Source organism: Puma concolor, chromosome C1 (genome assembly GCF_028749965.1).
Source record: "Puma concolor isolate L17-30 chromosome C1, mPumCon1.1.hap2, whole genome shotgun sequence".
Classification (NCBI taxonomy): domain Eukaryota; kingdom Metazoa; phylum Chordata; class Mammalia; order Carnivora; family Felidae; genus Puma; species Puma concolor.
Window position 1 is genome coordinate 222,900,214 of NC_141674.1, and position 13,826 is coordinate 222,914,039.

Below are 13,826 nucleotides of genomic sequence, written 5' to 3' on the forward strand. Positions count from 1 at the left end.
CGTTTCTGCAAACGACGGATTTAAGTTTTACTCCCCGGGTTCTGTCTTTCACTGTTGATCTGTATTCTTTGAGGCTTCTCCTGAAATTTGCTTCCTGGCATCTAGTTTGAGCCACCTCTATACGCCAGCACCCTCTGGCTCTGTGGCTAGTGACACTCCTCCCCCTAAGGTTTTTGGTTTTTTTTTTAATTTTATTTTTAATTTTTTTTTAATTTACATCCAAATTAGTTAGCATGTAGTGCAACAATGATTTCAGGAGTAGATTCCTTAGTGCCCCTTACCCATATAGCCCATCCCCCCTCCCACAACCCCTCCAGTAACCCTCAGTTTGTTCTCCGTATTTATGAGTCACTTCTGTTTGTCCCCCTCCCTGTTTTTATATTATTTTTGTTTCTCTTCCATACCCCTAAGGTTTTTGATTCAGGGTTTAGCAATTTTCCTGAAAATGGAGTTTACATTTTTGTTTGTTATTTTCTTTTTTCATTTGGAACGATTCTAGCAAGAGATTGAGGAAATGACAACTCAGACTACAGTCTTCAAGAGGCAAGCCACCGGGTATTGTCTGTAGCACCACCCACACCCCCTGTACCCTTTACCGTCTCCATCCTGAAATCCTTCTCACACACATTTCTGAATCCAAACTCTTCCCTCCTTACTTCTATCTGCAGAAGTTTGCCTCTGTTTTTCATGCCATCGGTTCAGATTCATACTTGATTCATACTGTGATTCAGGCCTCCTGAGTTGAGGTTTAATTTCTGGAGTGCTCTTTTCATGTCCCCTTTAAGTCATTAGTTGCTTCTCTTTTCCCCAGAGTCTCCTCATTTCATGAATGCAGTGGCCTGTTACATTGGCCTTTTTGAGGACCTTAATTTTTTTTACTGCGGTTTCTTTGGTGTACCCCACTCTTTCTGTTCACTGGGGTCAGTTCCTCTGCTTTTCAGGCTGATCCCTCTGTTTCAGGAATTTCCTTCTCTGTGTCTGCTCATTCTTGGTCGCCCGTGTGTTTTTGCAAGTGAGGCTCCAGACTGCTCCTATTGGCTTCGTTGGCCTTTGCAGTGGCCACAGGTTGATTTTTCCCAGGCAAGCTTCCTTTCCAAAAATGACAGTTGCCTGGTTGCAGGGCCACGGGAGTAGTCAAGATCCTGGCTGGGTGAGTGGGTGGGGCACGCTGACAGACAGGTTTCCTCTCTGTGTATGCGTTTTCACAAGTACAAGTAAGAACAGGCAAGCCGCCCAGAGCCCTTCTGTTGACGAGGAAAAAAGAAAGGAATTACCTGTGAGGCCGACTGCTCTGAGAGCTCTACTGCCAACCTAAGATGCTCTCCCTTTCCTTTGCTTTTTCCCTGATGCTAAGGTAAAGACAAGGAATTGCGGGGGGCGCGGAAGAGTAGGTTGATTGCCCAACTTCTAAAACTTACCAGAAATAGCAAGTTGCTTCTTTGGCTGCTGGTCTATAACTTACTGTGTACATATGTGGTGGGGAAACCATGAGTGTCACAAAACCGGGCCTCATTCACTTGGCGTGTATCCTTTTGGAGGCGCCCTGGCTCTGGCGTGAGGAGACTTTAACGGTCCTTCCGCGCAACGGCAGAGTCTTTTACACCTATCCCCTTCTGTGCTCACGTCTCAGCCCCTCTGTGCACTCCACCAGTTCCTCTGTTATGAAGCTTGTTACTGACTGTGTATTCTCAGGCAGAAACCTACCTTCCCTCATTTATGAGAGCCGCTTGAAGGCACAGTGTTTTCTTTTCCTGACGAATTGGGAACAAGCAGAACAGGCACCCACACAAGCCCCCCGTAGTTATTACTCTTGCACTGGTAAGCATCACCTGGCCCTGCCAAGCCTGTGCGCCAGGACATACAGCTTGAGCTTGGACAGCTTACAGGAGGGCCGCTATAGATGCGACATTTTTCTCCTCAGTTACAGAACTCTTCCTTCCAAGTTCCAGATAGATGTGCCAACTGTCAGCATTTTCCAGGGTCTCCCTGTTGACGTATTCAGGGTCCCAGCCAGGATCTTGGCCACTCCCACGGCCCTGCGACTGGGCAACTGTCATTTTTGGAGACAGAATACATCAGGGAAGCCTGGGTGGTTCGGTCAGCTAAGCGTCTGACTCTTGATCTCGGCTCAGGTCATGATCTCACGGTTCGTGAGCTGGAGCCCCGCATCGGGCTCTGCACTGACAGCAAGGAGCCTGCTTGGGATTCTCCCTCCCTCTCTCGCTGCCCCTCCCCCCTCGATAAGTAAATAAACATATATATATACATGCCAGTAATTTGAACTGGGAAATGTAATAGGAGTGATTATTAAGTAGTATAAGGATTAACTACTAAGGGGAGGAGAGAATGCTGAAGAATACAGAACCAGAAATGCAGTAAAGAGCGGCCAACACAAACTTGGAAGAGGTCTCCTTCTCTAGGGTCGAGGTTCAGACCTACAGTTGGTGGAGATATTTGCTAAGGTGCCAGGGAACAGGCTGGCAGGCAGGAAACTGCCCCCTGGCAGGACTGGAGTAGAAGAGGGGAGACCCAGGAGGGCACAGCCATGGGATCTCCTGCACACAGTGGGCAGGGAAGCTATGGACTGGCCATAGCTGCACAAAATCCCAAAGCCCCAGAAACAGGGAGAGAAACTCCTTCTTCTCATAGTATCCCTGGCACCCTTTCCTGACAAGGCAGCTTGTAAAAGAGAAATATCTACAGGGACCTGCCCCCGTGTGACAAAGCAAGGCAAAGAAGGGTAGATTTGGAGAAAATAGCAGTAAATGGATACCTGGCTCACCCGTGTTAACAGGTTCAAATTTGGTAATTTTAAGTTGTCCTGTTTCCTTGAGTAATTTAAGAGAAACCATTGTAGAAAGAGCTAAGGTAGCAGTGGATCCATTGATAAGTAGGCTCTCGCGTTATGTCCATGTCTTATGGTAGAGGTAATTTACGTGCAAGGTGATCTCCTCAATCTAAGAACACTGAATGTGTGGGGATACATTTCTCCTTCCAGGACATAGGATCCCCTCTCTGATAAGCAGAAGTGGCAGTTCCATCTTTCGGCGCTCAGATTTAACACAAGTCCTTGTGGCTTTCCATGCAGTTTGGAGGAGTTCTCTGGTGCACAGCATTTTAGGGAGATGTGAGAACCTAAGACTTGAAAGTGTGCCAGAGTGGGAATGAAATGCCTATCAAAAATGTTGGTGACCTTTCAAAGAATCTAGAATGAATGTAGCTACAGTTTCCTGTGAGCACTCAAGATTATATTCATTGTACAACATAATATTATAAAAGGAAATTTGACATTGATGTAATTATTAGACAAGAAAATTTTTTAAGTAATGAAACAGTAGAGATATGAGTTGTATAATAGGCGTAGGCATCTGGATAGATAGATGGAGGAGTTATAATTTGGCAAATGAACTGTAAATGGGCATGTGAAACAAGTTGAAGAACTAAATCAAGCTTTTTCCAGAATTTTCCCACAGTGCTTAAGACAAAGAATAAAGAAGTACTTTGTGAGCTGAGATTTTGTAGCCCATTTCCATCCAGACAAAATCTTTAATGGTACTTTTGTCTATGCAAATTTCTAACAATATGCTTTATGTCTAAGCTTGGAGAAGAACTTGAATACTGTGACCAACTGGAAGATGGGAACACCAAACAGAATTTTTGGTTTTTAATCTATATTTTGTATCTTACATTTTTAATGCTGTTTCTTCTCCAGTCTAGTGTTTGAAACACAGTTCTAATTTGGGTGGCTGCTTGCCTCAGTGGGAAATGGGTTGTGAAGACCATTTTTCTTCCATTGTGAGTATCTGTCCATGATGCCAGTGTTTTCAGTGTCTGTAGAGCCTAGCCCCTTATGTAGTTCAGAGAGAGTCTGGTTTCCTTTGCTACTTCGGGAATATGCAGTGGGCATGGGTCCTGTAGTCCACCTGATGGTGCATTTCTGGATTTTTAGGAGCAGATGATGCTCACACCAAGCTTTATTGCTTTGCCTCTCCATGATTCATGTTGAATTAATATTTGTGTATGGTGTGAGGTAGGAGTCGATGTTCATCTTTTTTCCCATATGGTCATTCACTTCCCTTGGCTCCAGTTGTTGAAAAGACCACCCTTCCTACACTGAATTACACTAGTGTCTTTTCTTTAAGTTAAATGAGTGTGCGTATAGGGGTCTCTCTCTGGGCTCTTGCACACTCCACAGGTCGGTTTTTGCACCAATAGCATACTATCTTAATTACTGCTGCTTTAGAATAAGTCTTTTTTTTTTAAGTTTTTATTTGTTTTGAGATGGGGAGAGAGAGAGCAGCAGGGGAGAGAGAGAGCGAGCGAGCAGCAGGGGTGAGAGAGAGACTCCCAAGCAGGCACCATGCTGTCAGCACAGAGGCCAACACAGGGCTCAATCCCATAAGCCACAAACTGCGAGATCATGACCTGAGCAGAAATCAGACACCTGACTGACTCTTCCACCGAGGTGCCCCAGAATAAGTCTTGATATCTGGCAATGTAAGTCCTCCAACTTTCCTCTTCTCTAAAGTTGTCTTCACTTTCCAGGCTTTGGTATTTATATTGATTTTTAATCTGCTTTATCAATTTCTCTTTTTTTCTTTAATGCTTATTTATCTTTGAGAGAGATAGAAAAGTCGGGGAGGAGCAGAGGGAGGGAGACACAGAATCCGAAGCAGGCTCCAGGCTCCGAGCTATCAGCACAGAGCCTGATGCTGGGCTTGAACCCACGAACTGTGATATCATGACTTTAGCCGAAGTCAGACACCCAACCAACTGAGCCACCCAGGTGCCTTAAAAATTAACACCTTGTGATGTGAGCTATAATGTTTTCTCCCTGAGTGTTTTTGGCTTTATAGTAGTTTCGTTTTGTTTTCCTTTCCTTTTTCCTTTCTCCTTTCCCCTTTCCCCTTTCGCCTTTCCCCTTTCCCTGATTGTATTTTTTAAGTAAGCTCTCTGCCCAGCATGGAGTCACATGCTCCCCCAAAGGAGCTGGCCTCCACAGCAGTTTCATCTCGTGCAGACGTTTCTTGTTTGATGTCCCAGTTTCTCAAGCCCCTCTTACAGCTCTTAGCTTCTGGAGTGTCCTGACCATGGCCTTCTCTCCACCCAGAGTATGAAACAAAACGGTCTCATTGCCAGGACCTTGATGGGTGCATGTTTTTGTGTTTAGGTATTTTACTCATCTTGAAATTATTACGTGAGGTAAGGGTACAACCTTATTTTTTCCAGATGGATACTAAGTAGTTTTTATTGAGTAATCTGCTTTCCTCCCACTGATTGACTTGAAACATCACTTTTATCAGACACTCCAATACCTTATATATCTGGGTATATTTCTTCACCTCCTAATCTGTTCTATTTAGTTTGTGTAGACATGTACCAGTACCAAACATTTTAATTGCTGTGGTTTGAATGTCTGCTAAGGCTAGTCTTCCCCTATTTTTCTTTTTCATTGGCATGCTTGCACTTAAAAAAAAAAAAAATACCAGCTGTAGAATCAGTCTATCAGGTCCATCAAAGAATCCTTTTGCTCTTTTTATTAGGACCATGTGGAATCCGTGGCTTACTTCAGTGAGCAATGACGCCCCTTTGGAGGCGTTCGTGTGCCCTGCACCTCTCCACGCTCCTTCTGTGTCCCCCTTTCTGTCTCATCGCAGTGGTTTTAAATTTTCTCCATGAAGCTTTCTTTTGTTAAGCTTACTCCAAAATACTTCAGCTCTTTCGTGACTGTTACAAATGTGGCTGATTCCTTCCTTTCTGTCCTGAGGATGGTGGCTAATTGTGTATAGGGGAACGCAGCTTAGATGCATGTATGGTATTTTTCCCCCATCACCTGACTCAGTTCCATCTCTTCATGATAGTTTTCTGGTTGATGTTCTCAGGTTTTCAAAGTGAATTATCGTTTCTACAAATAATGATCGTTTTGCTTCCTTTCTGATTTTTTACGTCTCATTTCTTTCTGTTTTGATGTCAGTGTCACATAGTAGCTATTTAGTGTACTGCAGAGAGTGGCCTCCTCCTCTTGTTCAAGAATCACTTTCTTCCTGTTCTATGGGCACCTGGGTGGCAGCTGACTCGATTTCGGCTCAGGTCATGATCTCAGGTCCGTAAGTTTGAGCCCCATGTCAAGGTCTGTGCTGACAGCTCAGAGCCTGGAGCCTGCTTCAAATTCTGTGTTTCCCTCTCTCTCTGCCCCTCCCCTGCTCATGCTCTGCCACTCTCTCTCTCTGAAAAATAAAATAAACATTTAGGGACACCTGGGTGGCTCAGTCGGGTTTAAGCATCCGACTTGGGCTCAGGTCACGATCTCGCGGTCCGTGAGTTTGAGCCCTGCGTCAGGCTCTGTGCTGACTGCTCAGAGCCTGGAGCCTGTTTCAGATTCTGTGTCTCCCTTTCTCTCTGACCCTCCCCTGTTCATGCTCTGTCTCTCTCTGTCTCAAAAATAAATAAACTTTAAAAAAAATAAAATAAAAAATAAAAATAAAATAAACATTTAAAAAAGTACATTTATCTTGATGATTACTCAGAAATGTATGGAATTGTTGAATCCTTACATTGTACAGCTGAGAATAATATAATGACACTATATGTTAATTATACTTCAATTGCAAAAGTAAAGGAAACTAGAAAAATACCAAAAAAAAGATGAAATATGGCCCCTGCAAAAAAAAAAAAAAAAAAAAAAAGAGAGAGAGAGAGCACAGGGGAGAGGCATAGAGAGAGGGAGACATAGAATGCAAAGCAGGCTCCAGGCTCTGAGCTGTCAGCACAGAGCCTGACACGGGGCTTGAACTCACGGACCTGAGATCATGACCGGAGCTGAAGTTGGACGTTTAACCGACTGAGCCACCCCCAGGTGTCCCAACATTAAAATTATTACTTATTATTTTTTTGCTGAACATAGGATAGTTGACTTGCAAAAGCTTTTTTACTTTGGTAAAATTTACTCCAATACAGGAGTTAAACACACATATATATACACGTATGCATATGTGTGTATGGATATATGTGTATCCATGTGTGTGTCCATACATATGTATGTATATGCATGTACATTAGTACAGAAACCTGTGTAATGAAGTGTAGTTTTATGCCCAGATTTAAAAACCCTGTTCTGGATTTGGACGCTGGTGCATCATGGATGTGTGCCTGTGTGTCTGCACACTTGATACATGTTGGCATCCCTCGGTTCGGCAGGCCTCCTGGGACAAGCCAGGGCTTCACTGCCCGTGGGTGGAGGGCTTGGATGGGGCTGTTAATCCCACCATCGCCCCTTACCGCGTGGGGTGACCAGGCAGTTGAGAAGGGAGAGGGGAGGACTGGAGCAGCAGAGCAGTTGTGGACGTTCTGGGCCTGTCAGTGGTGCATCTGCCACATTGCTGGGCCTCGAGATTCAAGATGGATGATGCAGTCTCTGACCCTGTAGTAGTAGGAATGCACCCAAACAAGTAAATGTGGGAACGACAGCGCCATAAGCACCGTGCTGGAGAGAAGCACCAAGTGACGTGGCGGTTATGTGGAGCCAAACGCAATTAAGGGGACCTTCCCCACGAGGCAACTAACTCACCAGGTTCTCAAGGGTCTGCTCGAGGCCGCCAGAGGGAGAGGGGGTCTCCCTGTGAGGGAGCAGCCAGGTGTCCAAGTCGCCCCCGAATGGGCAAGGCCAGGCCTTGTGGGGCCCATGCGCACACACCTTTGGGGCCTTCCTCGTCCTCCTGTGGAGCCCCCCACCCCGCAACAGCCCTGCAGTCCTGGGGGAGGGGACACAGCTGTGGGAGAGCTTCCTGGGGAGGAGTGCTGAGCGTGAGAGGAGTTGCAGCAGACCCCATGATTTCTGACCAGCTCACCGCTGAGGGGATTGGGCCGCACGTCAGGCTGCAGAGCCTGTCGTGGGTGCGTTCTCCCAACAGCACGGCCGGCACTCGAGCCCTCACCATGATCCTTGTCAGACGTGATCTTCTGGTACTTCGTCCAGAACATTTGCTCTTCCCTTCTCTACGGATGGCGTTGTCTGCATCCCTTTGCGGCTGTGACTCGCCGCATGCCGCTTTGTCACCACAGAGGGCGGCTATTTCCGTCTTCCCATAAGAATGCTCGCTTTACAGGCGTCTGTGGGGCTCAGGCGGTTCAGCTGCTGACTCTTGATTTCGGCTCAGGTCATGATCCCACGGTTCGTGAGTTCGAGCCCCTGCATCAGGCTCTGCACAGAGCCTGCTTAGGATTCTCTCTCCCCGTCTCTCTCGGCCCCTCCCCCACTTGCGCTCTCTTTCTCTTTCTCTCAAAATAAACTTAAAAAAAGAGAAAAGAGGGGCGCCTGGGTGGCTCAGTCAGTTAAGCGTCCGACTTCGGCTCAGGTCACGATCTCACTGTCTGTGAGTTCAAGCCCCGCGTCGGGCTCTGTGCTGACTGCTCAGAACCTGGAGCCTGTTTCAGATTCTGTGTCTCCCTCTCTCTCTGACCCTCTCCTGTTCATGCTCTGTCTCTCCCTGTCTCAAAAATAAATAAAACGTTAAAAAAAAAAAAAGAGAAAAGAGTGCTCACATTAGGAGCACAGCCACTTCTTGGGCACACAGTAAGAAAGTCCAGTGTTTAAACCCACGGAAACTACCGTCCTGGGGAGCCATGGAGGTTTGCCTCTCCTCCCCCTGCAGATGTTATCTTTGCAGTGCGAAAATGACATGCCCGCTGATGAAAACTGAGACATCGCGGAAGTTAGAAAATAAAGTAAAAGTGAAGGCCCTGGTCCCTGTCCCCCACCCCCATTCAGTCCAGAATGGTGATTTCCTCTCAGGATGGAGCCTTCCAGACTTGCTTCAGTTAAGGTAAATGCAGCATGCACATTTTATGAAGCGGGCTTCTGTCATGTACACTGGATAGGAAGGGAACCCTTTTTTCTTCATGACTGAACTGTAGTCTTGGACTTCATTCCACGCTGGTGCAGAGTCCTAAGGGCTGTGACAACGGAGGTACCGTTGTTCGTGTCATCAGTTCTCTGTTGGGTTTGTCCTTGCGTCTTTAGCTCTGTGCAGTTGTGTGAGAATATCTATAGGAGAAAGTTCTAGAAGGGGAATTGCTGGAGCAAAGGTGTATGTGTACACTTTAAGTTTTGGAGGTGTTTTCAGATTCTCCCGGAGGATGGGACGAACTGGAGTTCTCCCAGTAGTGCGCGGACACGGCTGCCTTCCCCCAGCCGCACTACCCCATGCTCCCAGTCCTCTGAGATGGACAAGAAGTGGTGTCTCACTGTTTTATTTCATTATTAGAGGGCTTGAGTACGTTTCTATGTGCCTAAAAGCCATTTGTATTTCTTTACCCAATTCATGAGAGCAATGTGAGAGAGAAATCACTTGTTTTAGTGTGATTCTGGATGGTAACTTTGTTCGCTGTTTCTCTGTTCAGAAGTTTTTCACCTTTAATTAATCGAGTCTGTCTGTCTTTGTGTGGTATTTAGGAACACTTTACTTAACCCCAAAACTGGAGAAATATTTTCCTGCTTTGTTCTGTTCTTTAGTCCATAGGAGTTTATTTTTGTGGCCAGTGCAGACCAGGGAGCTAACTTCACGTTTCTTCTGAATGGAGGGCCGATCGTCCCACCTCTAGTGTGAGCAGTGCGAGGTCTCCTCGCTAATGTTATTACCAAATAATCAAGCATTCACTGGGGTCTCGGGCAAACATGGAGTATGAGACCCACCTCCGTAGTGAATACCAAGTTGATAAAGTGTTCAGTGAGGCTAAGAATGGGTTCTGTCATCTAACGTTGCCAAGAAAAATAGCTAAAGATGCACCTGAGAAGGTAAGAGTGAAGGGGTTGTCTGGCTTCACTTTGGTGTCCGTTTCTGAGCACTAAGAGCCTTAGAAGAAGGCAGAGTGAAGCAAGGAGTTAGGAGGATGCATTTTACGTGCGGAAGCCACATCTTGCCACGCTGTTTCACGAACCCGGGTTGTTGGAAGGCACCTCATTCTCCTGTGCTCCCCTCCCTGCCTCTCACAGCCTAAGCGCGATGGCCAGACGCTGCTGACTCAGGTGTGGAGGCGCCTGAATCTGACGGAGTGTGACTACTTCGGGCTGGAGTTTCAGCACCCCCGGGCCTACTGGGTACGTGCTCTTGCCTCACTCTTGCAGACGGGCTGTGGGTACGTGGTGGGTGCTGGCGATGCACGTGGCCATGGCAAGCCTCGGAGGACCTGTGGCAGCAATGGGAGCACGGAACCTGATCACAGGGCTGTTACTGGGGCTGTCCCGTGGGAATACGGAGTACACGTGCCTGTTAGCTAGGCTGAGTTCCCATCCTCCCTGAATTTGTTCTCCCTGCCAGTACGTGTGCCAAGGAGATCCAGAAACTCCCTCTAGTACATCTGTTCGGTGATCATTTTTAGCAAACTGTGCTACTAAATTGTTTATCCTTTTTGTTACTTGATAGATGAGCCTTAAAAAGTGTGGAGCTTTGATATTTACAGGTGGGACTGTTTTAAAACCCCAAATCAACCTGTTCGTTCAATAAGTATGTCAACGTTAGAGTTCCATCCACCCCTTCGTGTAGTGGTGTTCTTGCCATTGTTGTTTACAAGTGCAGCATGCACCACATAGTTGTTTGGCCTTAACAGATGCCCCCCCCCCCAAAATAATTATTGGTACCTGTTCTGTGCATAGCAACAGCAGCGTGCTGTGGCCTCGTGGTGGGGTCCCATACAGTGTGGCATCTTGGCCTCCTGCCACACTTCTCGAAGCAGGTGCTCCTATACCTCTCCCAGGTGTCTTTTTTTTTTTTAATATTTATTTATTTTTGAGAGAGAGAGAGAGAGAGAGAGAGATTTAGCAGGAGAGGGGCAGAGAGAGTTGGAGACACAGAATCCAAAGCAGATTCCAGGCTCTGAGCTGTCAGCACAGAGCCCAACACAGGGCTCGAACTCACAGACCGTGAGATCATGACCCAGGCTGAAGTCAGACATTCAACTGACTGAGCCACCCAGACACCCCACTCCCTGGTGTTTTATCAGCATTAGACTGGTGTGTGAGCGGAGAACCAAAATAGGCCTGCCTTAAATATCTCTCCTAATTATAAACAGTTCTGTATTTTGTAACATACTTATTAAATAGAGAAATCATTGAACACATCTGATCTCTTTTCTTAAATTCTCTTTAGATTTGGCTCGAACCTATGAAGCCCATCACTAGGCAAATACGGAGTAAGTCCTTTTTTTAAAGTCTTTAAAAATTCTGTTCATTTTAGATGCTTTCGTTCTTGACTGTTCAAATTGAAGGTATGTTCAGATGTTCATTGTCACTGGATAGCAGCAAGGTGATCGACAACAGTACTTGAAAGTCATTTCACTACTTAGTCTTATCCTATGTTAGCTGGGGGTGGGCAGTAATTTAACTCACTTCATTCTCAGGTGTGGCAGTAACAGGATATGTTCTTTGATAGCACTTTAATTTTGGACCAATATGCAAAGACAAATATCGTACAATTTCATTCATATGTGGAATTTAAGAAACAAGACAGATGAACATATGGGAGGGGAAAGGAGAGAGGGGAAACAAACCACAAGAGACTCTTAATGACAGAGAACAAACTGAGGGCTGATGGAGGGAAGTGGGTGGGGGACGGGTATTAAGGAGGGCACTTGTGACGAGCACTGGGTGTCATATGTAAGTGATGAATCACTGGGTTCTACTCTGGAAACCAGTACTACATTGTATGTTAACTAATTTGAATTTAAACAAAAAAATAAGAAGGCAGTTTCTCTCTGAGTTATGAAAAGACATTGAGGTTCAATTAGCATTTGTAATTTTTTTTTAACAATTTTTTTTTCTAGAGAGAACATGCATGACTGGGGAGAGGGGTAGAGAGAGAAGGAGAGAATCTTAAGCAGGCTCCATGCTCCACACAGAGCCCAACACAGGGCTCGATCCCATGACCCTGTGGTCGTGACCCAAGCCCAAATCAAGAGTTAGATGCTCAACCGACTGAGCCACTCAGGCACCCCCCTTTTTTTTTTAAACAGTTTTTAAAATTTTTTTTTGATGTTTTTTTTCTGAGTATAGTTGACACACAGTTTACATTTTTAATAAAATAGTTCATACTATTTTGTAATTTTAAACATTATTTTTGTCAGTCTCTTATTAAATTTGTTAAATTGAGGCACATAGTGATGCCTCTTAATAATTATGTAACGCACAGGGTCCTTTCTAGGGGTCCAGATTCACCTGCAACGTTTTTAGTCCCGAATGGGAGAGAAGGGCATGCACCAGTAGCTTCACCAGTCACTGGTGACGTCAGGCCGTGTGGGGCATCATCACATTTAGCGAAACAGCTCCTCTTTCCTTTTTGGTGAAAATTACATGGGTGTGTTACTGTAAAATTTCAGTAAAGCTAAGATACTCAGATGAGCTAATAATACCTTGTGCTTTTTCTTTACAGCAGTCATATTGTTCTGGTTCAGTATAGTTAGCGATGGTGACATTTTTCTTTCACTAAAGTGTACAAAGATCTCAAAAAATAGTGGGATTGACCTAATATTTGTGAAGTTTAAAATGTTTCTTTTCATAGGGCCAAAGAACGCATTGCTTCGTCTAGCAGTCAAATTTTTCCCACCTGATCCGGGTCAGTTGCAGGAAGAATATACAAGGTAAAGAGCCCCTACTAAGCCACAGCTGCTGTCAGCGGGATCTAGAATTCACCTGTCTCTCCAGCAGCGCCTGGCTCATCAAGTGCTCAGGCTCTATTCAAAGAATGAACGAATACATCTTCATTCACCTAAAAGGTGAACAGTATACACATAAAAGGTGTGGTCAGTGTCTAGTATTAAAAGAAGCATTTAACTCTTGCACAAACACAAATGCCAGCGGAGCTTGGAAGAGTGTTTATAGTGCAAACTGGGGACAAAGGTGGGGGGACTAACACGTGTTAGTGTGCTGTTGAACTGATAGCCTCCTGCTGACACAGATTTACGCATGTGCATAAAGTTGTCAGGAGCCTAGCCCGTATGCCCAAAATACTCTCAAGTGGGAGAAGTGTTGACTTTGAGAGTCCTTATGAATATATGAGCAGAAGTATTTTAGGTGATTTCTTTTGTTACCACTCTCTCGAATTCGAGATTGATTCTTCGTAGAAATGATTTGAAGAAAATGTTTACAGTTGCTTCATCTGGCCACAGATTATGGAATTTATTTTCCTTGTGTTTTATGTACCAATTCAAAACCCAAGATCAGATATAAGATAAAAGAGAACTGTGATATCATTGTGGTGGTACCAGCCTTTCTGAGCAAAAAAATGTATTTATACCTGCATCATGGGCATCTTATGAATCTCTCTTTAGAAGGTTCTTACATCACAGAATCCCAGGTTGTCAGCTGCAGGGAGATGTAGAGATCCCATTAGCCCAGCCGCTCACTTTGTGGGTAAGGAAACAACCCCAAGGGCAGCAAAAAGTGTTGTTATGAGTGAATACAGAGCTCATCTTCTTAGCATATTAAGTACCTGGCGTTTCCCAAAAAAGTCCTCTTTGAGGGAATAACAGGTAACGGAAGGTGTTACCTAACTGGGTCCAAGCCAACTTTATGCAGAAGGTGCTTCTTTTATTTATTAAAAAAAAAAAAAAGGCAGTTTATTATAAAAGAAGAAAATCTTCAGAATACAGCTACATGGAATAAAAAGCAAATGTTCCCCTTCACTCCCTGCCCACTGCGCTGTCCCCAGAAGTAGTTACACTTGAGGAGTGTCTTCCAGACGAATTCACAGCAAATGTATAAATGGAGCCAGGTCTTTAAAGAAATGGTAATTTACAAAGCCGTATCACACTATGCGCCCAGAACTGTGGGCTGG

At 45.1% G+C, this 13,826-nt stretch overlaps 1 protein-coding gene across 8 annotated transcripts in view; it reads left to right on the forward strand.

Moving 5' to 3' along the window:
- The window catches only part of FARP2 (FERM, ARH/RhoGEF and pleckstrin domain protein 2), a 105,625-nt gene that overhangs the window by 36,271 nt on the left and 55,528 nt on the right, over positions 1-13,826 (forward strand). For all 8 annotated transcript variants that reach the window (XR_015255680.1, XM_086720208.1, XM_086720211.1 and 5 more), the window contains exons 3-5: positions 9,992-10,096; positions 11,145-11,187; positions 12,552-12,630. Coding sequence is in view for 7 of the 8 variants with exons in the window: in XM_086720208.1 (XP_086576334.1) it covers positions 9,992-10,096; positions 11,145-11,187; positions 12,552-12,630 (227 nt within the window). In the remaining variant the exon portion in view is untranslated. The remainder of the gene's footprint in view (positions 1-9,991; positions 10,097-11,144; positions 11,188-12,551; positions 12,631-13,826) is intronic.